This window comes from Lepisosteus oculatus, chromosome 20, assembly GCF_040954835.1.
Source record: "Lepisosteus oculatus isolate fLepOcu1 chromosome 20, fLepOcu1.hap2, whole genome shotgun sequence".
Lineage (NCBI taxonomy): Eukaryota > Metazoa > Chordata > Actinopteri > Semionotiformes > Lepisosteidae > Lepisosteus > Lepisosteus oculatus.
The window spans coordinates 13,859,549-13,884,489 of NC_090715.1; the positions used below are offsets into that span (position 1 = coordinate 13,859,549).

The 24,941-nt window shown below is 39.6% G+C and overlaps 1 protein-coding gene across 2 annotated transcripts in view; it reads left to right on the plus strand.

Annotated features, from left to right (window-relative positions):
- The first annotated feature begins 877 nt into the window (after positions 1–877).
- zfpm1 (zinc finger protein, FOG family member 1) overlaps positions 878–24,941 on the plus strand; it is a 107,671-nt gene continuing 83,607 nt past the window's right edge. For both annotated transcript variants that reach the window (XM_006641277.3, XM_015368117.2), the window contains exon 1: positions 878–968. In XM_006641277.3, the coding sequence (XP_006641340.3) occupies positions 929–968 (40 nt within the window). In that variant the 5' untranslated portion in view covers positions 878–928. The remainder of the gene's footprint in view (positions 969–24,941) is intronic.

Below are 24,941 nucleotides of genomic sequence, written 5' to 3' on the forward strand. Positions count from 1 at the left end.
AGCATGTTACCGTCTTATTCTGAATTCCAAAACTCCCATAAAAGTAGAGGTTTTAGATGAGCGGAAATCTAATCCTAACCTCGTCACTTGCTGTAGCTGACACTCCAGATTAACAAGGTATCGTCGCGGATGTTATTAGCGTTCATTTACGTACACAACCAGCTGAAGATGAGATGTTCTCCTTTTAATAATAGTGTCGCCCATAGCATCACTGACTCGAGTACTAACGGGAACACGTCCTGTAGTTTTATTTCGGTTCTCTAAAAATGACCGCACAAGGGTAGGGCCCGTTTTCTCTTTCGAATCACATATTTCACTTGAGAGTCCCTTCCGAGAATCCAGCAGCGTCTTAGCCACGCTAAGGGGTTATTTTCCAGCGGCGCCTGGGCGATTTCGGCTCCCAGCCCGGCCGCTGGCCGTGTGGTTTGGGAGCTGTGTTGCTTACTCGCAGTGTGGAACCGCTGTATGAAACCTGCGGGAGGGGGGGGTGACGTCACACGCAAGGGGGCGGGGCGGGGGGCCGTGCCTGCAGCGCACATCAATTCCACCGTTTGAGGCGTTTTGGCCCCATTCAAGAACTACACGCTTGTAGTGCACCGGGGGTTTGGTGAAGCGGTAACAGCAGGAGCCACAACAACAACAATAATAATAATAATAATAATAAGACCAGTGTAAACAGCACGCTGCGCGGGCACTGTCCTCCGCTGGTTTTCCCGTCAAGAAGAACAATTAAGGGGCGGACCTACCGTGTGGACTGCAGCGAAGGCAGGAGCCCAGCAGCAGGGGAATAAGCCGTAAAAGTAAAAGCGAGCTTGTCCACAGGTACCGAACAGTCTCAAAGTGCATGGACATGCGGATATTGGGGGGGAGCCGAGAGCGCTGCGTCTGATTGATAGTTTCTGAGAAGAGCCGAGCACACCGAACAGCCATGTCCCGGAGGAAACAGAGCAAGCCCCGGCAGATCAAACGTAAGTTCCCACACTTTTCTGATACCAGGCAGCCTCCTGATCCGAGACCGTGCAGCGCCCCGGGATGTGGTCGCCGGGCTGGCCGGTGCCAGCGGGAGACGGGCTGGCCGGCTGGGTGCCTCGCTTGCCTGCGCCCTCCGTGTCTCGCTGGGGAACAGGCGCGACCCCGTGCCGCCAGCTGTGCACTGTCGGCACAGCTGTGCGCTGGATCCCTCGAGTACTGTCCATGTCCGGGCGTTTTGTGTGGTTTGGTAATACGCGCTGCACGGCTGGTAGGAGCGGAGGACGGCGGCGTGTGGAAGCGAAGTGTGAACTCCTGAAACAAGTTTCGGCACACGAGGACGCCGAGCCGCCCGGGAGTTGACGGTGAAACGCATTTAGTTCAAAGAGAACAGGGGGAATAAAAGTGCCTGCTTCTGGCTAAACCTTGAGCTAGATCAATAGTAGACGGAGAGGGAGAAATAAGTTACCGTGGGAGAGCTGTTTTCGTTTAGCGCGGGGGTGTGAGTGTGTGCTGAGCGACTTATTAAAAGCCAGCCTGTTGCCTTCCAATATCACAGATGCAAAATTTTGATAATCTGGTTTGAGACTAAATGTAATAACATCTGAAATATATATTATTAGACTCTCAACTTTGGCTCGCAGGCACACACACACACACGCAGTGACTTTTCAGATCGGTCTTCACTACAGTCTCATTTCGAGATGTCTGTTGGCGATAGTTGGAAAGCGGTTTTTATTTAAGCAGTCAGTGGGGGTAAGATGTACCTATCCTAACATTTGTAATGCCTTTTAAAATATATATATAAATGTTAGTGTTTGCACAGTTGATCTGCGTCTCCAGTTTCCTTTTATTCTGTTTTGAAAACGTCACTGTTCTCTGAAAAAAAAGACGATGTGAAAGAAAGATAAGCTCAGATCTGATCGCAGCCCGGATAAAGATTAAAATTGGATCATTTTTATTTGTTTTCTGTCTGTGGCTGCTCCGAGGCTGGCGTTGCATTTTCACTGCCTTTTTCAGTTCTGGTTCCAAAAGATGGGGCCTTCCGATAACGCAGAGAGCTGATTTCACTTAGCGATAGCGATTACAATTGGATCTTTTTCATTTATCCCTTTAACTCTGTAATGTTCGCTGACTGCGCTCCCACACGCCTTTTCACAGTTGGCTAGGTCTCTGTTTGACAAGTCCTTCCTGCCTAGAAAATGTGCGACGCTTTATCGCAGCGTTGTGATCTCACAGTTGATAAAATTAAAAATAAAATTAATTTGACTTTTTTTTCTTTCTCTCTCTCTGAAAGGATTCAGCAGTGCTAAAAGCTTGGTATGCTTTGCTGCCAGTCCGTGTTTCAGTTCTGTTTCCAAAAATGATGCCTTGGTCTGATAAGTACAGTAGCAATATCTGGGAGGGTTGAGTCTGACAAGAACTGAAGAAAAAAACATTTTCATGTAAGTCAACGTGAGGGGCGAAAGGTCTTGGCAAAGAAATACATTTTCACATACGTTAACATTACAAACGAACAACTTGTTCTTCTTCAGAACAGTCGAGCAATAACAATTCTTTGGAAAGCTTGACTTTTCTCAAAGATGAAAAGATGAGCTGTAAAAATCCGCAAAGACGAAAGTTAAACTTTTTTTTAAAACCAAAAATGAACCGCCCCCCTCTTTAACAAAACATGATTTCTAGAGGGTTTATCAAAGAGCTTTGCTGAAAAACAATTAGCTACAGGTTGAATTGTCGCCCCGATACAAGCTGGGTTTTTAACACGGATGCTCGCTGATGCTACCTGCGGGGTGGTGGGGTTTAAGGAAATTTGAAGTTAAAAAGACTGAACGTGTCTTGATACCTGAGGGAGCCGTCACAGCAGGGGGCACAGTCGCTGGAGGTCATTGTTGGAATAAATTGCATGTCATTTGCCTTTTTTCGAATATGTTATTTTGTCTATTTAAAACAAAAGAAAACACAGAGAAGGTCAGTGTCTGATAATATTAGTGTCCCAGAGCTACGGGACACGTTAACAAAGGGGGCGTGAGCTTGGTGCTGAAAAATGCGTATTTGTATTCACTAGGCGCCAAATACTACCCCGGCAAGCTTCAAAAAAACGTATATGACAGGGGAAGGAAGCTGCCGTGTTTAGTTTATTGTGGCGTTTCTTTGCCTGCCGTTTTTCTTAGGTCCAATCTATTCCAAGCCGGTCAAAGTTCATGCCAGTAGCACTTCAGTTAACAACGACTGGCTCTGTTGTTTGTGCAGGAAATCCAGCGATGGTATTGTATAGGCAGGGCAGAGTGAAATCAGCGTGACAGCCCTGATGGTACTGTACCTGTAATTCATAGTTGTGCGTTGCTGACCTCTGCTGCTTCCTGTTCCTTTTGCAGGTGTCCTGTGTGTCCAGTCTTCCTCTTTTTAATGTGTATTAACCTCACCTTAAACCTGAAGGAGAGGCTGCCACAGCTTTGCTTTCTTCTGCTGCCCTCTGTTTTCAGCTACATTATTTTGTTGTAGTTGGATCTTTGTTCTGAAGCTGTTGTGATGCAATTGGCTTTTTGGACAAAATCCTGTTTTATCTATCCAGAATTAAGATAGTATCTGATTGGTGGGTTAAATTGTAGGAACCTTGTCCTCCTGCTTTTGAACTGTGTGTGAGTTGCTTATTGATTAAAACAGCACTGAACAATATAGGCAGATTTTGTTTTACAAGCATCCTAGCATCAGATGTACAGGGAAATGTGAAGAAACAGAAGGGGGACAAATGGTATTTGACCACAGAACCAGGGTGTTGTGTTTCAGGAGGTCTAAAAACACACCAGGTGTCCGAAGATGATCTTTTGTTGTAAGAGTATCTAGCATTAAAACATTTTCTGCACTCCACTGCAGTTAAGTAGGCATTAGAACCTTATAAGTGTGCTAAATTAGCACACAAATTAGCACTGTTATAAAAAAAACTGAAGACGTCTTGCAGATCCGTTGTCGAAGTTCTTTATTTTGCGTACATTGTTAATTTTGCAGCATTTCCATACTCTTAAAAGACTGCTGTGGGCCTGTAGCTAGGTGTCAGTCCCTTCCCAAGTTCTATTTTTCCCTATTATATATTTTTTAAGCACAAATAATAGAGTTTATAGACCTGTAATCAATTTGCTAATCGCACTAGCCTAATTGAGCATTCAACACAAGTCATAATGCTTTAGCTAGCTGTGTTACATTATGGATCATGATATTGACTGGTTACCCTGAATTAGCAGATGGTAGCATTAGTCAGAAGACACATGTTTGTATATGTGTATACACACGATTGTGCTTACTCAAATATGCCTCATTTACTTGAAGGAAAGATTGCAGTAGATGATATTTACCCCCTGAACTAATAATGAAATGCTTTAACATAAAAACCCCAAGCTTCCTGCTATGAGTTCTATTTTCTGTCAGTTAGATGTTGAAGCTAGATAAGTGGGGTGGTGATCACTCAGCAGATAGGTTTCTGAGGCTGATGGGAGAGATTAAAATGGAATGCGAATTTTTAATTGCAGAGGCCAGCGTTCTCATCTTTTGTCATTTTGGTTAGAATTGGCTTTGGCATATCTAGATAAGTTGAAGTAAAATAAAAAATAAAAAGTAGATAAGAGTAGAATGGGATGGCAACTCAGATAACGCAAAAAAATGTCCAGACTTGAGAAACACAGTATACTTTTCTGCCTTGCCTTTGCAGTGCCTTCAGTTAGATCCATCACACTGATAAGTCTTGCAGCTGATTGAATAGAGATAGTGACAGCTTACCCTAGCAACAACTACCAAAAGAACAGAGGGTGAAAAAAAATAGAGCTTGGTGAATTTTTCTAGCCCACAACTCCCCCTTCACCAGCCTTGCTTTTAGCTGGGTTCAGGAATTTGGTCTAGCTGTCTGGTCCAAATAACATTATTTCCTTCTATCTTATTTTTTTTCCTGTCTATGTGCGTCTGCTTCGAAGTACTGACTTCAGCTTTTTCTGCTCTGTGTTTCTTTGTTTTTCTGTGAACTACAGATAGAAGAGAGGGCAGATTTATGTTCTGATAAAAAAACAGATGTGACTAAAACTGAATATATATATGTGTGTGTGTGTATAATAGTTGTCTGCGATTTTTGATTATACACACTTGATCGGGCCACAGTTTTAGGTTCGCTTCACGCACTGTGTGGTGGTTGCATAGTTTTAAAGATTGAGGGTTTTTTTTAATTTAGAAATTTCATGAGAAAACAAGAAAAACCTCACGCAGCTGCTTTGCTTTGGCTGTGTTTTTTTTCCTTCTTTGTTCTGCTTTTAGCTCGATGTGAACTTTTGATAAGCCCTCAGGCCTGATCGCAGCACAGATAATGATTGCCAACTCAGATAAGAGTTCTTATCTCACTCAAACAGACTGGAGAGGGACTCCACTACAATAACAAAGCGAAGAGAAACAGCAAACTAGTGCTTTGGCAATTTGTTCCACTGCTAATGTGATTAATGCTGTTGTATAATTAGATGATAGGTGTGAATGCATTTTACTCTATCACTCCCTCTTTTTCTTTACATGCATTGTACTACATTAATTTAATTAAAACTAATACCACGTATTACTAACTCTAGATTTCATGTCAGATACAGCTAAGATAGGGACTTTTTTCTTGATAATTATCTCAAGAGTTTTTTAGTTCTTAAAAAAAAAAGCTTTGTGCATGCAGAAAAAAACAGCAGCGCAAGCAGCAGGCTTATTTTGCTGATAATGTACTGCGATATTAGATGGTGAGCGATATTTCTAACATGTTTTTTTCTCGATAAAGTACCATTTCTTCCTGTTCTTCTGATTTTTGTGTTTTTTTTTCTTAAAGTTTTCATATTAATGTATCATTCGGCGGAAAACAAAGTATAAATCCTTCCATAAGGAAATGGGAGTGGGGTGTGGGCAGGCAAGGTAGTGGTGTGGGGTGGCAGAGGGGAGTGAATCGCAGATGAATTCAAGAAGGAAGAGTTATTTTTGAAGAGAGATTACAGAATTAACTGCTCCACGTCTTGACTCAACCCAGAATAAAATTAACCCAGCAGTTCTAACTTAAGATAAATTGCTAAATTCACACTAGTGAGACAGGTGGGTTAAGGAAATCCGGGAATTGAAGACCTCAGCAGAAACTCTAGTACTCTGAAGTAGCTGCCTCACAGATGATCTATAAAGGCCGGCTTGCATGTTTTAGAGCCCGATAAGAGACGTTTTTAAAAATGTCTTTGGAACAACAACTAATCGAAATAAAATCAAGTATAATACGGTGATATTCTTTGAACTACTCTTTTATGATTTCTGGGAGACAGATAACACTTCCATTAAATAGCAGTTTAAGCTGTTTCAGATTTTTAAAGTTTATGGGTTCATGTATACGAGCCAACATGAGGTGCAGGTACCAGTTTCAAGTTTATTGCCTTACTTTAGGGTATAATTAGATGCATGATGTGAAACTGTAATTAAATGCATTTTTAATTTTGTATGTATGCATTTCTATTTCCTCATTATGGGAGCCTGGAGCTCCTGAAATGGATTAAACTGTTAAGCAATAGGTGTCTATCCTTATATGTTTCACAGAGTATACATTTACCAAAATCCTGTGCTTGGTGAACATAGGTTCTGCGTATGAAGGCCGGTGGGGTTCACTCTGGGCTTCTGCTATAGGGTTTGTTCCACTAGTATTCATGCTTTCTATCTGTAGATTTTTAAGAACAAGTAGAGGTTAATTCCACATAGTCAAGCAAAAAGAAGGAAGTCTTCATAGTTGAAACACTGTGCTTTTTTTTCCTTTTCACTTTTAAGCATCACAGTAACCTCTGCTTGTTCCTTTGTAGCTCCCTTCTCAAGCTCCTATTTAAGAACTCACACCTTCTAATCCCACACTGGGCCTGACTCCCATACATTGAGTGGACGTGACATTGCAAGACAACTCTAAGACCTTGTTCCACATGTATTGTAACCTTTGTTAGAATTAAGAAGTATATTTCAGTTTCTTGAAGGTGGAAAACCAACACCATTTGCATTTGTGATCTTGTTAGTTTTACAGCCAAGTCTAATGTTGTAACTTTCGTAAGTAGTTTCTCACACTAATTTGAAACTGCAGCTGAAGACTGTTCATTTTTGCAGATGATAAGAAATCTGTTTTTTAAGCTGCTAATAAATGTGCAAATCCTAAATGCCATGAGGTAGGCAGCTATTTTATTTTAATCCTTTAACTCTATTTTACTTTGCTCTTGTTGCGATTTTTCAATATTTGTTCTCTATTCCAAACAAATGAACTCCACAGGAAACATACTTGTTGTCCTTAATATGATGTGTATTTTTCATTTTGGGACAAGCAGCAGACAACTCAGTGGGCCTAAAAAAACAAATACAGTGTCCTGCAAACCTGCAAAGGTCTCATCCCAGAAATATTAATTTGACTGACACTTGTAAGCAACTTAAACTTGGATCAATTTATACATATAGAATATTTCCCTAGAGTAATCTTAAGTGAAGTACTTTGCTCAAGGGTGCAACAGCAGTGCTTCCACTTCCCTGCTGATCGGGGGTACTTAGTGGACACCGTACATGTGAAACGTGCCCGATTCCCACAACATCACACATCCCATTGAACTGTACCCATTAGTCAATTAATCAGCCTATGTACCTGTCCTGATTGACAGTGAAGAGTAGTGCAGATGTGCTGATCCCATGCTATACTGTTTGTACTGTTATGAGCCTACTAATAGATCTTGTACATTATACAAAGGACAATGTCCTTTGTCCTTTTGAGTGTAGGAGTGTGCTGGACATCATGAGCTCACACAGGTACTGTATATCACGTCTGTTATGGAGCTTTTTTGACTTTGAAGTTTATTTCTTTTTTTTTCCTTCTCCGTATTGGTGGTGATGGGTGAAATAATTCTTCCTCTGTCACTGGAGTGAAAGAAATATCTTTATTTTATTTATTAAAAGCATTTATGAGGGAGCAACATAGTGTTCAAGCTAAGTTGCCTTTATTTACCTCGTCTGTGAAACAAGGACAATTGAAAAGTTCAAGGCAAATAACGTAGGTCAGAAAAGCGCATGTGTACTTGAAAACAAGACAAGTGGGTGTCTCAAACAGTCTTCTCAGCCACATGGTGGAGGCACAAACTTTTAATAAATGAAGAGATGAAATGTTAGACTCACAGATTCACTAAACTACCCAACTGCCACGTGAGGTGGCTTCGTGGCCGCATCTCAGCTGCAGACTCTTCTGTGGTTCTCATCTCCTTATGTCTCTGCCATGGTGTACCTGCCCTGTGGAATGAACAGGAAGAGCTTTGTCTGTCTTCCTTCTGATTCTTGACCCTGCCGTTTTGTTTGTGGGGTTGAACTGAGGAGAACCAGATGATGACAAGGCATGTCCACCCAGTCTGAATTCTCCCCCTTGGTGGTAGAAGCCGTTAGCTGGGATCAGTCCAAGTTGACAACTCTAGAAATTGGGAGTTTGTAATAATAAATTGTAATTGAGGCTAATATTGATTCCAAAAATGTAACCGCTAATGTGGACAGTCTTAGCTGAATTTCACTGGTGTGAGACATTTATTACGATAGATGCTAAATATGGGGCAGGATGTGATTACTGGAAAAAGAAAATGTATCATTGATAGCAGTAGTTCTGAATATATTAAAACACAAGAAATGTAAAAAAGGACTGTAGTGCAGTAGGGCACATGAGTCACACAACCACAGGTTGCTGATCTTAATGTTTCCAGAAATACATCTGCACTTCAGATATAAGTTTCTATGTTTTGATAGCCAGGTGACAGAGCTTTATGTCAGTCTAACATATTGTATTGTGTGTGATATAATGTGTATATTGCACTGCTAGCGAAAAGTGATTGTTGGATTAAATCAAATCTTCCTGTATTTAATTGTGCATAGACATTCATAATAGTTCAGCACTACAACTCAAGCAAGAAGTATTTTTCTCTGTTTGAGTACCTTTAATGCTATAAATAGGTATTGAGCACTTGGAAGTGCATGATTTTTTTCTATTTTTATTGCTTATTGCTATGTCATGATTTCTGATCCTGCTTCAGTGTGATGCAAGTCAGCGTGACACTATTAGCAACATCTTTTTCTGGAGAGCAGTGACCTTTGGAATCTTTTTATGTTCATATTTAACAGAAGGCCAAAGTACTGTATGTCCACTCTTAACTGTTTCTTCCTTGTCATGCTGCTTAAATTTATGACAGAATAGCCGTGCTTTATGCTGTACGTAGAGACATACTGTACATAGAGACATACTCTGAACCGTTCAGTTACAGATCAGCTGGCATAGCAAAACCAATTGCTCCAGTTGTTCCTTTCAGTAAGACACAACTGGATTGTAACTGGGGTTTTTGACAGTGTCTTCTTGTAGGTGAATAACAGTTGCTAAAGAGGATGGGTACTATATATGTGTTACATTGTGCACATCCTATTTAGTCATTTCTGCTCAAATCAGTTTCTAAGTTAATAAAAGCGTAAGCAGACAGACTACTACAAAGTCTGAAGTACTGAAACCCTCCCAGGTAACATGTAGGTAATTTAAAACATTAATTTTCAAGTTCAAACATCTAGTGCTTTGCTCCTTCTGCAAGCTCCTTTCCTAGTGCTTTTGGACCCTGCTCTTAGAATGTCTAACTAGCAAGACTCCTATTGACATTGCACTATAAACTCTGGTACCGATAAAACTTTGCTCTCAAAAAAAGGATGTTTTTTTTTTTCTCCTGAAAGCAATAGAGTAAAAAATCCCCTTGCTTATCTGTCATCACCTTCAGAGGTACCACCCACACCTTCCCAAGTTTCAATCACAGTTCCAAAAAACACAAACTGCTGCAGTAGAAGTCACATACTGTACAGTGTACCTAAGTAGAAAGGCCCTGACTGGGACAGTAGAGCACTGATTTCTATAACTGGCAGAGGACTGTATGCAACCTTATTATAGGCTGCTACTTTTGATTCTGCCATCCTAAAGTTTTGGCTCTCTCCCTTGTAGTTGTTTTTCAGTAAATTCAGTAAATACATTTGAATATCAGTGGAGGGACCAGGCCATGCCAGGGTGCAAACAAATACTACAAGTTCAAGCTGAATTATCATCATTCTACACTGTATTTTGAGGTTGCACATTGCTGGCAATAGCATCTGTACTGTTACCCTTTTCAAAAAACCCAGCTTTAACCTTTACGCAGCATATCATCTTTTCAGATTTAAGATACTGTATAAAAGCTAATGGAATGACTTCCCCAATATGTTTTTATTATAAAGATATGATCGAGTCCTCTATCCACCAGAAAGAATATTAACTACAGTTAATTTTGGTTATGATTTGTTTCGTTTTTGGTCATGCCGGAAAGAGGGCTTTTTTCTCTCCTGCTCTATACTTTCCCAGCACATGCAAAACATCCTGTGAATCACAGTGATTCAGTAATTATTTGTTTAGTGTCCAACAGCAAAAATCTTTAGGTTAGAGACCTCCTTGATCCTGCTACATTTGAGGATGGTTCAATTTTTCTGCTTGAGAATTTGAAGCCATTGAAGAAATGGGTTCCTGAGAAATAAGTCTTTTTATATTGGAAGCTGAACCACTGGAGTAGATCGATGAAACGGCAGATGAAAGTCGAGACACTCTTTGCAGTGGAAACTGTAAAACAAAGGCATGCAATTTCCAGAGCTTTAAAATGCCTAGCATCAAACCATTGTGTGCGGTTCTCTCTGCCTGGTCTGATGTGCATTGGGACTGCTTGTGCAGAATGACTGCTGTGTGTCGCCCAGGTGGGAGCTGAACGTCTGTGGTTTCCTAACCTTTGGGATGAAAAGTGCTATATAGACCATGCCTTTTCTTATTTATGTGCTTTTCTGCTGTATTGTAAGATCTTTTGCACAAAATAGAAGCCAGATATTTGAGCACTGCTGTGATAACCTGCACCTGTTTTGGTGTCACTGTTTCATATGTGGCTTACCTGCACATCAGCATCAATGGAGATATGTATGCACATCTATAAAAAGACATGCAGAGATGTTCATTTTCAACACTGTTTGTACAGAAGGTGTGTAACCAGAGCTTAATGTATTTTATAGTCCTTACAGTTATGCAAATAGAATTAATGCACGCAATAAGATTTAATCTGGAGGGAGTGATCAGGCAACTTCTTCTCAGTAGTGAGTCTGAGCAAGATTTTAATCATTTGTGATTCTCTCCCTGTGAGAGTGTCACTGTGGTTATCTGTCTGCAAAGAAAAAAAGGAAAAACATTTAATTTTTAGTTTTGAACTTTGAATACATATTAAAGCTTTGTAGCCAGATTATTGATTTGTAGACCCTTGTGGTATTTGCATACAGACAGGTGCACATGACATTTGTGCATCGATACACATTTTCCATGATTTTGATTTTGTATTAGGAAATCATGGTAGTAATTTGTAGTATATTAATTTCTGAATCATTAGAATATTTCCTGTTCTTCCTGACTCACTATCTATCAGGTTAAATAACTTTACAGTTATTTAGAGACTACAGAAACAAAACCTGAAAGACAAACTAGAGATTTAAATGTATACAGAACAGCTCAGAAATAATTGTTGCCTCACGACTCCGTCTGCTTCATCTCTGAACTCACAATCGGGCTATTGGATTAAACGGTTGCCAAATGAATTCTATGTATAGGCAGCAACCTGAAATATAAAATGACTTGCACAAGTAAAACCATCAAAGAGCCAAAGAGAACATAGGACCTGAGAGAACACGAAGATCTTAAACCTATCAGACTGAACGAGAAATAGATAACATTTCTTGAAAGTTGATACAGACTTCAAGAATACTGCTGATTTTGTTTAAGCAGAGACCTATCCCATTGAGGCAGCAGTGCTTAGCAGTCTCTTCATTCTGATGAGTGGGGAAAATTAATTTCAAAGTAAGGTGAAAGCTAGTGTTGTTTCATTGCAAACACCAGTTTCAGCAAATTGGCAGCTAATACCATTAATGTATTCCCTGTGTCTTAGGACTTTTGCTCAGAACTGTACTACATGTCCAATGCACTATTTATATCTATTTTTCATTTTTGAGCATGTCACTTTGAACAAGATTTTACACCATACCCTGAATGAAATCCACATAGCCTACACCTTAGAAGGAGTGCTTTTTTGATGTCCATTTTTAAAAGCAATATCCAGATCATAATTACTCCTGATGACATTTCCTCACTTCCTCACAAAAAACCTTTATCTCATGTGTCTTCACTTTCACTCTGTTGTCTTAAGGCCAGGAGGTGGGCTGTCAGTCAAGCAGGTAGAGCCAAATTTGCTATGACTACAAATATGAGCATTTTTCAGTTCACTTAATTCTTGGGTGTTGTTATGCATCATAAATTCTTTAAAATTGTTGCCAAGCCTTTAAATGTTTGAACAAGTGAAGGCAGTATCCTGATATGTAGGTAAAATGACAATCAGAGTGCACTGATGCCAGATGGAGTACCGGGACAAAATGAAGTAAGAGGATGAGTTTTTGAACACGCATTAATCTGGGGCTTTGACAAGATGGTCAGGCAAAGGATGTCAAACTAGCTGTTCACACATGAAATGTGTAAGTTTTGACATGGTAAAAAAATGTTTCCTCTCTGCAACAGCTGGTGATGATCTCAGAGCCTACAACAGTGGCTGTGAATTTCAGTAGTGGTTGCCATGAGCCACCTATTAGTAAAGTGTGTCTCAGTTTCCACCCCGTCCAGCTGTCAGACAGGATACTAGCCAGTGGCAGTAGGAACTGGACTGTTACTGTAACTCAACTGACAGAGAAGATAAGGAAAGAAGGAAAAGGTGTCACCAGGCAACTGTTGGATGTTTCAAGGACAAGCAAAGGAAATACTTCATTAGGTAAACATTAAGTAAGTTTCTGAAATGTTATGATGTAAATCTGGGTGATAAATCAGAAATCGAAATCCAAAATGCTACAAAAAAGGTTTTGTGGGTACTTTCCAAATGTAACTGCAGGACAGAAATATTATATACAGTTCATGTACACAATGAGAAGTAGTTTTAAAGAAATACTTCTAGAATTTCATTATAGTTTCATTATAAATTTACTTTATCGCATTTAGCCAATATTGATGCCACAGGAGCTATGAAATATACTGGAGACCATGTATACATGTTTTTTTTCTAAATGATGGCTGTAGATCTTATTTATACAGTAGCTGCCTGTGCAGTAAGTGTCTGGATTTTTTTTGCTGTTTGCTGGATGTTCTAAGACGTCTTGATGGGGGGGTGGGGGTGGGAAGGGATTTGGGCTGAGAGCCAGTCAGACTGCAAGGAACGCAGGACAACAATAATGTTATTACAAGTCTTTACTGCTGGGTGGTGTAGGCGATAAGAAAGGGATTGGTACTACTGTGTTCAGCCTTCCTCGGGTGTAAACTCCTCTGCAAACCGCGTGGTTGAGCTTATTTATGACATGCAGGCCGATGGGAGCTGAGCGATGCTGGAGGGCAGCCCTCCTAGCTCCGTGCTTCCGATATCAACCCGCGTGCTTTTTCCAAACTGCACTTCCACAGTGGTTTATGAACCCGAGAAGACGGACTTTGTAAACGTGCAGTGACGTCTCTCAGGAACATCGGAAGAGCTGCGAACAGGAGGAGGCCATGTGACCCATCTGCTGAATCTCCTTTGACATTTAGTAGCTCAAACGATTTTGGCCCGCCATTTCTTTGAAAGGAAACAGTGTGTCAGCTTCAGCAACATGCCTGGGTAGCATGTTCCATGCTCCCACGAACCTTTGTGTAAAGATATACTTTCTTCTCTTCGCTGATGGGGAATGTTGCTTTACATAAACGACTGTATGTGTGGGACACACTGCTGCCTTGGCCCTCCTGGTGTGCAGTAGCTTGGTTAGTTTTAACTCTGCACTCCGATAACTTGTGTTGGATGATGTTTTATGTTTTTTGCAGATTTGAAGCATTGAGTTGAGCAAGGTAACATAATTCTCAGATTGCATACATTTGATCCTTTTGTGTTTCTATAACCTCAACTGTATTAATTTAAAACAGATAGCCAGTATGTTTAACATCTGTTGATTTTAAGGTCAGTCTAAGTTTATTCCAAGCAAGGTTAGCTTGAGGTACTTATAAACGCATACTGTAAAAGTCACGAATTAGAGCTATTTGGCTCATCTAAACTAGTATTTTATTAATCCAAGGGTATCATCCATTTTACCCACCAAAATGGCTCGTTGATACCTGATGGATTAACAGGTACCAGAGTCCCATAACCTTTTGTGTTAAAAAGTGCCTCCTGGTATCAGATTTAAATGGACTGCCACATGGTTTCCATTAGTGTCCCTTCATAGACTAAAAAGATTCAGCTACTTTGTCTGTCAGTGTAGCACATTCCTTTAAGTCTCGGAATGTATCTAGTTGCTTTGGATAGTTTCCAGAGCAATAATATATTTTTATTGCAATGCACTGATAATAGCTACACGCAGTACTATAAAAGAATTCTTAGTAGTGCATTGTACAATTTAACATTACATCCTTTGTTTTATATTTGACTCTCTTAATTATACTGTATATCCTAACTTTCAGTTCACTTTTTTATTGCTTCCTCACAAGATAGCTAAAGGTATGCCTGAACACCTTTTTCTTAAGTACCTTCTTCAAATTTCCCTTTTGCATCTATAGCATGTCTACTACCTGTGTGTAGTACTCTGTCTCATAAAATGTCATTTTCCAGGTGTTTGCTCAGTCTTGGGTTCTGTCTGAATTATCTGAATAATTATATTCACTTCTGTTCTATTTGCATTTCCTTTGCTGCTTCTTTAGTGTAACCAAATTATAAGGAGTATAATTGGGATAAGTCTGAAGCATCGAGTTTACTTTCTTTTCCAATTAAGCCAAAACCGCTTCAATGTCTGTTGTATGCCTAATCCAGAAATCCACAGCAAGCAAAAGTATTGCAAAAAAGTATTTTTTGCAAAAAAAAAGAAGAGAAGTGATAAAAATAGCCAGTTAGATGAACAGAAAGGCTGAGAAGAGATATGTGGAAGCCTCTGGGGACTCCACCTTTAAGCGCGTCGATGATGGTTCTTACTCTCTCCAGCATGATACATTTCCCCGGTGGGTTTCTCGACTTCAGCAGGAGCTGGGTGGAACACTTCATTCCCTCTCTCCCTCTCTGTCCTTTTATTTTGCTCCTAGACTTCGGGAGGAAACGGAGATGCTTTGTGTTTAACAGTATCTGGCAGGCTGGTTTGCTTTGTACTTGGAGGATGATGTAAGCGCGCTCATGAGATGATTAGCTACATGTTGGCCTGTGGTTGAGGACGGTCGCAGCAGTTCCTCGAGGACAGAAAAGTTGCGGAGGTACACTTAGCGTTTGCTTCTGGTGGAGCACTGATCAGTGTGCTTTGTTTTCTCCCTGCTTATTAGCTGAAGAGGAACAGCTTTTCTCATTTATAAACTTTTAAGAATACATAAGATTGCTGGAAAATGACCGATTGTCAAACCAAAGGGAATAGCATAAACATTTGTACTGTTTTGTCATATTGTGTATTTTACAGTATTGTGTGCTTTTAAAGGTCCAGTAGATATGATAAAGTTCTGCTCTGGCCTGCATTGGAACACAGTTCTTCCAGAATAGCCTTTAGTGAGAACAGTGTAACTTTTGCTTTGTCAATATTAGTCACCCCTTTTCTGGATCACAGGCATTTTGCTGAATCATGCAAGTTTCTTGATAATACTGCTTCACTTGTGTCGCTACCAGAATCATACATGGTTTTTCCTAACTGTCCAGTCACAATTGAACCAACATGAGACAACCCTTTTAAAGGCAAAAAGGCAGAGTTTATTATTGTTTCAGATCGCTGCCTCTGCAGTAATTCTCGCATACTTACGCTCATTGGTATTTTTTAACTTTGTTTCGTGCAGAGAGGGACCAATCAATATACTGTATACTGTCGTATTTCGAAGATTGCAGGCTTGATGTTTGTGGCAACTTTTATTTTATGGTTGCTCATTTTAAAATTGGAAAGCACAACATGAAAGCTTGCGGGTGGGCTTCAATGTTTAATTCACATCAAGAGGAAAATGTTTTTTGGGTTGCAGATCTGTGGGTGATGAAATGATTTGTTTGTAGCAAGCTGATCAAGTAGTAGTGACACTCTCGGAGTTACAAGATCACTCTCCTGATTAAGCTACACACAGTAATGCACTACTGTGTCAGTCGCATTATATTGAATTTGAGAAAGAAAACAGCAATAAAACATTTAATTTGATATCTGCACATTTATACTATATACAGTATGCATTAAACTGCATTGCATAAACATACCTTGCGTAAACGCAAGTTACAGAGATTTATCTTGAAACGGTTATCTAGTGGTTCAGAAATCATAGACCCTAACCACACATTATCCAATCAGTTGGATAAATAATAAAAAACTAATGGTTTTATTTCCAGGTAAAGGCCATTCTGTGAGGAAGCTGATGGGTCTCACAATAGACAAGGCTAGACTCTGCGATCACATCCAAGTACGGTAGTTCTTCAGGCGAGTAAGAAAATGAACTAAAAGATGCCGCACTTTGCAACATCTAGTGTCTGTGATTAATAATTAATCAGTGAAGCACTGAGTTTCAGTGTTTTAAACATTAATTCCTTTGCAAATAGACACATAGAAATTAAATGCTGCCATAATAAGGTAGGTGTTCTATAATGGAAGTAAAGAAGTTGTTACTTTAATAGTTCTGGTTTTAGACAAATTGCCTTGATTATGCTTTGCTTTACCATGATTCTGTTATGCTTTTAATTAGCCGTACTGCGGTAACGTATAATGATGCCATTATTTAAGAAAAATCTAATGTCACACAGCTCTTAAAGTTGGGATCTTGTCATAGAGCCGTGTTGTGAACTACTGTACATTAAAAGCGTAACAAAATGAAGGAAAGCAGATTGTAAGCAAGATGAGTTTGGGTAGCAATGTACAGGAAACTGTTCGAGTGGAACACTGCAGCTGAAGTTTCATGAGGGGGCGTGTCCCGAGCGAGCTTTAAAGGGGGCACTGACCTTGGCCACCTCTGTGAGGTGCTGGAGAAGGGGAAGCTCTACTCATTGGCTTTGCAGCCCCTGCAGCGATTAGGCAGCCTACCATCTGAGATTCTGATCTTTCTTGTTCTTGACTAAAGTGTGACGCTGTGGGGACTTCAGTTTATTCATATTATTTTCACCAGTGTGCCTCTCTTGTCTGCCCCCTCGCTGACAGCTTATACCACTGTCTTGATAAGTGGCCAATTATGACTTGGCTACTTGGTGCTCAGCGGTGTTCAGTCATAGAAACGCCACCACTTTTAAACTGAAACTGAAACACTTCTGAGCGCTACCAGATCTGTTACTGAATATGGATTTTTATTTTTTGTAGGTGCTATAGCTAGTTGTTTTGTCTCCTGTACCTCAAATAAAGTTTTAGACTACAAATAATCTTCCAAATCTCCATACTTTCCATTATGTTTTATTAGCTTGATAAACCTGTCTATCAGGTAGATGTTTTAACATTCAGATGGTAAGGATTAGACTTGCAATATGAAGGGAAAAGAGCCTAACAACAGTTATTACCTTTCCATCGAAACCTGGCATACTGAAAGCCAAAATCTTGATTTAATGGCCTGAAGGCCTATGGGATATTCAAAAGGAGTAGGTCGCAGACTGAAAAGCTAATTGTGATATAATCCCACTAAATATGTTTGAACCAATTACTGTTCTTATATTACTATAGGATGTAGACTAGTTCATATGTAACACTGAAGATTATTTTAAGTGTAGCTTTTCATTTTGCCATAAATACGTTCCAATTAACAACACCCCTCTATTGTTTATGTAGTGGGTCTCTAAGATTTAGTGAAAGATACTGACACTGTACCCTCATTTTTATGGCATGACCATATTGTTAGCAAAACAGGCCCCTGCTAGTTTTCCTCACAGGACACATATAGTTGTACTTGCTTCACTAAACTGCCATGTTGAGGATATTAGGGAGCCTTATTTGAGAAGCGCACAGCACTACAGATTAGATTCTTTTTCGGTCTTGAATCTGTATTTCCTGCTGTTCCTCTGTTCTTATTCTGCATTTTGGATTTTACGTAATCATTGACATTGATATAGTAGATGCCAAAGACCTTGACCTAATTTGAAAAAAACAAACAAACAAGTCTCATCCAAACAAAAGACTTCAGCTTTCTTCACATTTTTGTAAAGGACTTACTTTTTTCCTTCTGTCCAGTTGGTCTGCTCTGCTCTCTTTACACTGTAGCATCAGCCTTTTTAAAGGCTATGCCTAGTAATCAACTTTTTGGAAAGAGAGAATTCTGAAGTATTGTGCTGTTTTAAAATTACCACTCTTGATTTGAATTCAGCTTTTTTTAATCCATATCTAAGCTTTTGAATGCTTGCATTTATGAATTCCTCATCACTTCATGTTCCCAAAGATTGTATATTTGTTTTTTGATTTACCAAAATATGTGCTATAAAATTAGCTATTAGTCCTTTATCAAGCTTCTGCTTTTATTGTGCATTTTCTTAAATCCTGAAGTGCACATACACATACAACAATAAGCATACAATTATGAAATGAAAAAGCAATGTGTACTTTATGGGTTATAGAAACAATTTAACAAGCTGCAGAGTGTATTTGTATTTCTTTGCCAAATGAGGCATTGTAGTGGAAAACCAACAAAAACAAATGGGCATCTGGATAAACACAGGTGGAGGAAATTTCACACAGCTGTGTAGAGTAAGAATGAAAACTTAAACAGGGTATCAATATGAAGCCAGGCTGTAACAAAAGCAGACAATCCGTCAATAATTATAAACTAAATCCCACAGAGAAGATACAGTATTTATGTGGACACCACAGTTTTGTGGCTTATGCTTCATGTACAACAGAACACCATTGACCTTTAAGAGAAGTTTCTGATTTAGAGGTGTTCATTCATAATCTCATAGATGGATGCTTCACACCACTGACTCCACAGCCAAGCTCAAACACCAAATGTCTGAACCTTCAGTTCCTCTCGTGCTGAGTGGGTTTACTATTGCAACAATTGACCCGTCCCACCATAATTATTTAATGTACAGTTTTGGATAGTATTGCAGTTTCATTTTGTTCCAGTTTTAAAAAATAGGGGAAACAATTGTTTCAATATACATAAGAGATTGTCACTTTTCAATACTATAGTGCTAGTGGACATTTTAATATTAATTTTAGCCAAAAATGGCAAAACTAGTATGCTGTGCTTTTATATTTCACTAATTACTGTTGTTTTACTTAGGTAATAATGACAGGATTACACAAACTGGTTTATGGTATCTTGTTATAGTTATAAGTAGTATTTTTGGTTTCCTGAGCCCAGACATTTGGAGACATGGTGTTGGAGGGCTAGCCTGTACCAGAAATCAACTACAAGCATCATAAATTCACAAATTACTATTGGCTTTTAAAAAATGTTTGTGCTCCCCTGTAGTTCAGACACTATTCACCAAATTCTACCGTACTATACACTTAAAAGCATTTTGTTTCTCTCTTTGTATGGGGTTTGACCTTAGACTTTCTAGCAGAGGAATTTATATTTAATTTTCATTCTGCAGCCCTCTTTAATCCTTTTATACAGTATTTGCCTCTGCCTTTCTCTTCGGCTTCTCTGCGTAGCCTGGCTCCTTTGTCCATTAACAATACTCCCAGTTATGGACTTGGCTCCCTCTCTCCGTCTCTCGCAGGCCTGGCCTCTCATCCAGGTCTTTGCCGTATGATAATGTGGAAAGTTGAACTGGCCCCATTACTGCACAGTGATGGCTGAATTGATAAGGGCTCGATAATGGAGCCGATAGCAGTGACTGAGCGCCCAATAACCAGGCCGCTGTCCCTATTATCATTCTTCTCCACCGATCAGCTCCAAGCGCACTATCTCTTCTCCATTTCCACTCCTCCAAGAGATAAGAATGGAAATACTGACTTCATAGCTGACTGATTAAAGTGTCTGCCTTTCTTGATAATACACAGATAAATTGTTTTATTTTTTCTAAGGGAGGGAGTGATAGAGGGAGAAAAACTCTCCTGTTTTAATTTTTCTCCCCCCCCACTGCATTGACCGGAGCTTTGTAATTGTTTTAATGAGCTTGGGGTGGGTAGGTGATTGTCGAGCACAGGATGCCAAACCCACAGGAAGACTAGCCTGCCCAGGTAGCCTGAGCCTGATATTCAGTTCTGCTGAGCTGAAGTTTTCATTTTCTTTTTGGCACGTAGGTTCGTCAAGAACAGGGCTACTGCAGTCCCCCCAATGCAATGCATCGATGTAAACAGCAACTTAATTAACTTGATCCTTCATATTATTCGTTATAGTTAGTTAAGGAGTTACTGATTGTTACACGAGTCTATAATGGAGTGGTGGGGCCACAGGTAGAGTGGTGCTGTTGTAGAGGGATTTGGCCGTTAAGCTGGTAACCATCATGACATCTTTAGAGTGCAGCAGATGTAAGTGGTATGCTTTCTTTTGTTCTCCCTCAGCTTAGCCTGAATTTTCATGCCTGAAATGACTGCAGAAAAAAAAAAACATTTGTGATATTGGGTTCAGTGAAAGTGGGCCAGGAGATCTATCATACTAAACAGCAAACTGCTTCAGAACAGCACAGTGAATTAAACAGCCTCATGTGGTATTTGCTTGCACCTCTAGATTGTGGTCAAAATATCTTGAATTAGTACTCATCAGTATAGCCTCTGGCATCCTGCAGTAGATTAATCTAAAGCGTGTTCCCTAACGAATTATACTGAAAGTTACGGGCATTTCCATCTGCAATTTTATCTGTTATCTTGCCGATGGATTGTGAAGACATTCTGCTGATGAAACTACAGTATGTAAATAATATGGTCAATTCTGAGTTTAGTGATTTGTGAGCCACAGGCTTCCCTAACCTCTTATCCTTTCAGTCCCCTTTTGTTGTGTGTGTTTTTTATACGTTTGCAAATGTGACATTCCCCTTAGTTTCCTTTTCCCTGAACAGGTGTAGCCCTTCATTCGTACATCTGATGTACTGTAAGCTGCCCATGTCTTCAATTATATATATATATGAGCATATTGTATGTTGTGTATACTTCAGGTGAGTGGTGGAGATGGTACAGTTATTGATCATCATCACTGGCTGGATACAAATAAGTAAGATTTCTCAGGGCATATCAAATTTAATGTTATTTATACTTGGTAAAAAAACAGGCAATTGAGTATACAAGAAAAACAAGGATACCAATGTTCATCTTCTTTTCATGGTCAGATTGGTTTAAAGACTATTCACACATGTTTGTTTTCGTAGTGTCTTGAGTTTCTACCTGCCATTACTGTGATACACCAATTGCTCTCTATAACAGAAGCTTCACAGCTTAAGCGGTTTTGTGTTGTGTGTGACTTTTGCATGTACCGTGCATGCAAGTGAATACTTTGTTATTCTTCTGTGTCTATGCATCTGTTTTTCTGATTTTTGTAGCCCATAAACTTCCAGTTTTGAGCCCAGAGCCCTAACCACTTTGTAGATCCATTGGCATTCTATTTACATACAGAAACATAATTTTGTTTAAAAAGTTGTAGTCACTTTTTACAGCACAATTGTGGGTATAATGGAATAATGCCACCTTCTAATCAAAGTCTTAATAGTTTCTGTTGATCATTTTTGTCTTTTGTCACAGTCCAAATCCCACAGTGCTCCCTGATTTAAGTCCCATCTGAACTAGCCTCTCTGTATGCATAATGCTTTGTGTTTCAGTTCCAGTAAGCGACTCTTGTTCTGAAAGAAATGCAAAGCAAATAAGATTGAAAGGACATGTCAGACGTGAAAAAATATTGCGGTTATTAAACCGTGTCTTAGTAGCCTGACCAAATAAAGAACTACTAAACCAATTTTAGTAAAGAACGGAATATCTCTTTTTTTAAAATGAAAGACATTTATGGAAATTTAGAACTGTCTACTTATTTTAATTGTCCTTTCAAAGGAGGGAAGTGAGTTATTGTTTTTCTTCGACCTTCTTTTTCCTGTGAATTCACTCATGTTCAAAATGCAAACTATTTATGCAGGAAACTTGCAGGCCTCTACGATTTCTGGCCACAGAGCATAGAGCATATATTTTAAATCCCAGATCAAATTTGTGCCCTAGTTTTCTTTTACTACCAGAATCAAAAACAGGAATCTTTGGGAAGGCACCTCTCTCCTTTGTGGTTTCTGAAGTTGAAGGACTTTGTCAAGTGCTAAAAGGTGTTTGTCAGGATGTCATTTGTCTCCTGCTCGAATGTACAGTACAAGTTCAGAAAATTGATGTAAAGCTGTTGTTTTCAGAATCCTTCAGGTGAAAGCCCATTTTTTTAAACTCTCCTTCAACCCGTTACAAAGCCGTTAGAGAGTAGTGAATTATTCACATTAATAGGCTGCTAAAAGCTGTACATAAGGTTAATTTGATACCAAACTGTGGACTTCATTTTAAGAGCAGTAGTGCTTTCCAGTTGGTCTGCAAAAAAAACGGAGAGCAAAAAAAACCGAAACTGATAAAAAGCCGTGATAAGGGAGCGACTGTTTTGTGTAGGAGTTTATATCAATGTTATCTATCTCTTTTTTTTCACTCTCCAAGCTGTTCTGTTGTTTTTTGTCCTTATCTTGCTCCACCAAAATGCCAGGAACAAAAAAAAAATGAAAAAAGAAATTACTGCACAGATTATTCATGGGCTATTGATAAAATGTTAACATGAAATTAAAAAAAAAAATGTATACATAGCCATATATTTCCACCTTTTTATTATTTTCCTGTGAATGAGGCTGTCATGAATTCAGGATTAATTGCTTCTCCCTCCTCTGCACTGACTGGGATAGATTGAGTCCCATGGCGTTACATCTTAACCCCTTCCCCTCTTCAGACATAACAGACTCTCAAGCGGAGCCTGCTGTTAGGCTGTTGGTGGTTTCAGGTTGTTACCAAAATAAAATGTGGCTCACGTTGCTATAGAAAGCTGAGCCCAGCAGTCATGACGTCACCAAGGCCACCTTTGGATGCTGTCGCTAAGGTGCGGCTACAAATGTGACACAGCTCTGTGCAGCAGACCCTGGCTTCTCCGTCCACGAGGCTTTGAGTAAAACTCTCCTTCAGCCGGGTATTTCTCCATCCAGAACATTCTGTACGCTGTAGCTGCTACTGGACACTTAATGAAAATATTCCAGACCTGCCATTTGGCTACTGGCTTTAAGGACTGTTCGTTCTCAAGATAGCCAGTTCTTCACATCTGTAGTTTTGGTTTATGTTGAAAAACAATAATAGTGTGGTGTCGATCAATTGTGGTACCATGTTAAGGGTGTTTTTTCTGGAAACTGACATTTTTCTGTATTTCTTTTGTTGCGTGAACACTGCAATGGCTTACATTTGCTCTCAGAACCCCAGATTTTCTATGAATTTAGCCACATTTTTCTGGAAGCATTTGTAGTGCTCCAGATTTTGAACAAAGATAGCGTTTTTCAGATGTACCCCCTCATCTTTCATACAAAACCTTTGACTCAGAAAAAGCACTACATCTATATTCATGGGAGATGCATTCCTACACTGTCGTTCGATAACAAAACATTGTGTATACTGGGAAAAAGCTCTCTTATGCCATATATATACATCATAGATATACCTAACATCATTGAAATCAACACAAGTAAGTGACAAAATATGACAGAAAATAATTACAGTACTACACGGTTCTCCATGATATAAAAATAAGAGCAAAGAATGTACCTTCACAGTTATTGGGTGCAATAATCTTTAAGAAGATGTCATGAATTTTCAGAGAGATCTGATGGGTAACATGCATGCAGAATTTATACCGAGCCACAGCGATGGTCTGAGAAACCTCTGAGAATGATCTAGCAGGTTCAAGAACGCCTTTCGGGGCAGGCTTGGCCCAGCAAATTTGCAAATCCGCAAATGAGGAGGATGGGGTGTGCAGTGTTCTCTTGCTTGAAGGTGTAACAGAACTCGTTCAGTGATCTCCTGGACACTCAATACATTTGGATTCCTGTGTGATAGGAGTCTGGCCTCCCAGCCTAGCAGAATTCTGCACTGTTTGAAGGAGACGCTATATGACTTGGGTCAAGGAGTGTGTCTATTGAATGCCACTTGTCTCCCACAGTAAGGGCAGTGGTGCCACTCAGGAAATTTACCATTGTGAGATTTGACTTTGTGTGTTTGCAGATGATTGATCTACAAATACAATTGCTTTACCTGAAAAAGAGCAGGTTTACTTTGGACTGAAAGTATAATGAAAATAAGCTGTGAAAAAGACATACTAATGTTTGTGACAGAAGTGTAGGTGATGGAAGATGGCAAAAGTGAAGTTCTTTTCGTTCATTCAGGATTATGCTCATTATGATCTCTCTCACTACCTTTGGTAATGTACTATACTTAATCATTAAGTCATTTTTTCCCTTTTCGTCTACCAGAAAAGTGGTCTGTTTGTCTAACTTTGGAATACTGTCGGTCTCTTCTGAAAAATGTGGTGCTCAGTAGCCACTCAGCTCTGTATTAAATGAATTTTTAGGCCATCTTTTTGGTACTTTTGAATTTGGCGACTGAGATGGCCACCTGCCTTATATTTCATAGGTATCAGTTGACCTCTTCTGTTAAACATCTTATGTTTCACCACCTATGCTGCCTCACGCATGAGAGAAACTGTTTTTGCCCTTTTGGTGTAGAAGAATCCGTTCCAACTTTTGATGTATTTATTTCTCTGTGAAAACGGTGAATTCCTGCTGGAGATGGTCTCATTCTCAGCCCTGCCTGAGCGCTAGGAGCCAGGCTCCGGGTATACTCGTTCACTCACTGTATCACGCAGATGCACAGATTAGATAATAAAATATACGCAGAACAAGTGAATGCACTGGGACAAATGTAGAAGCCGTCGTGGGGCG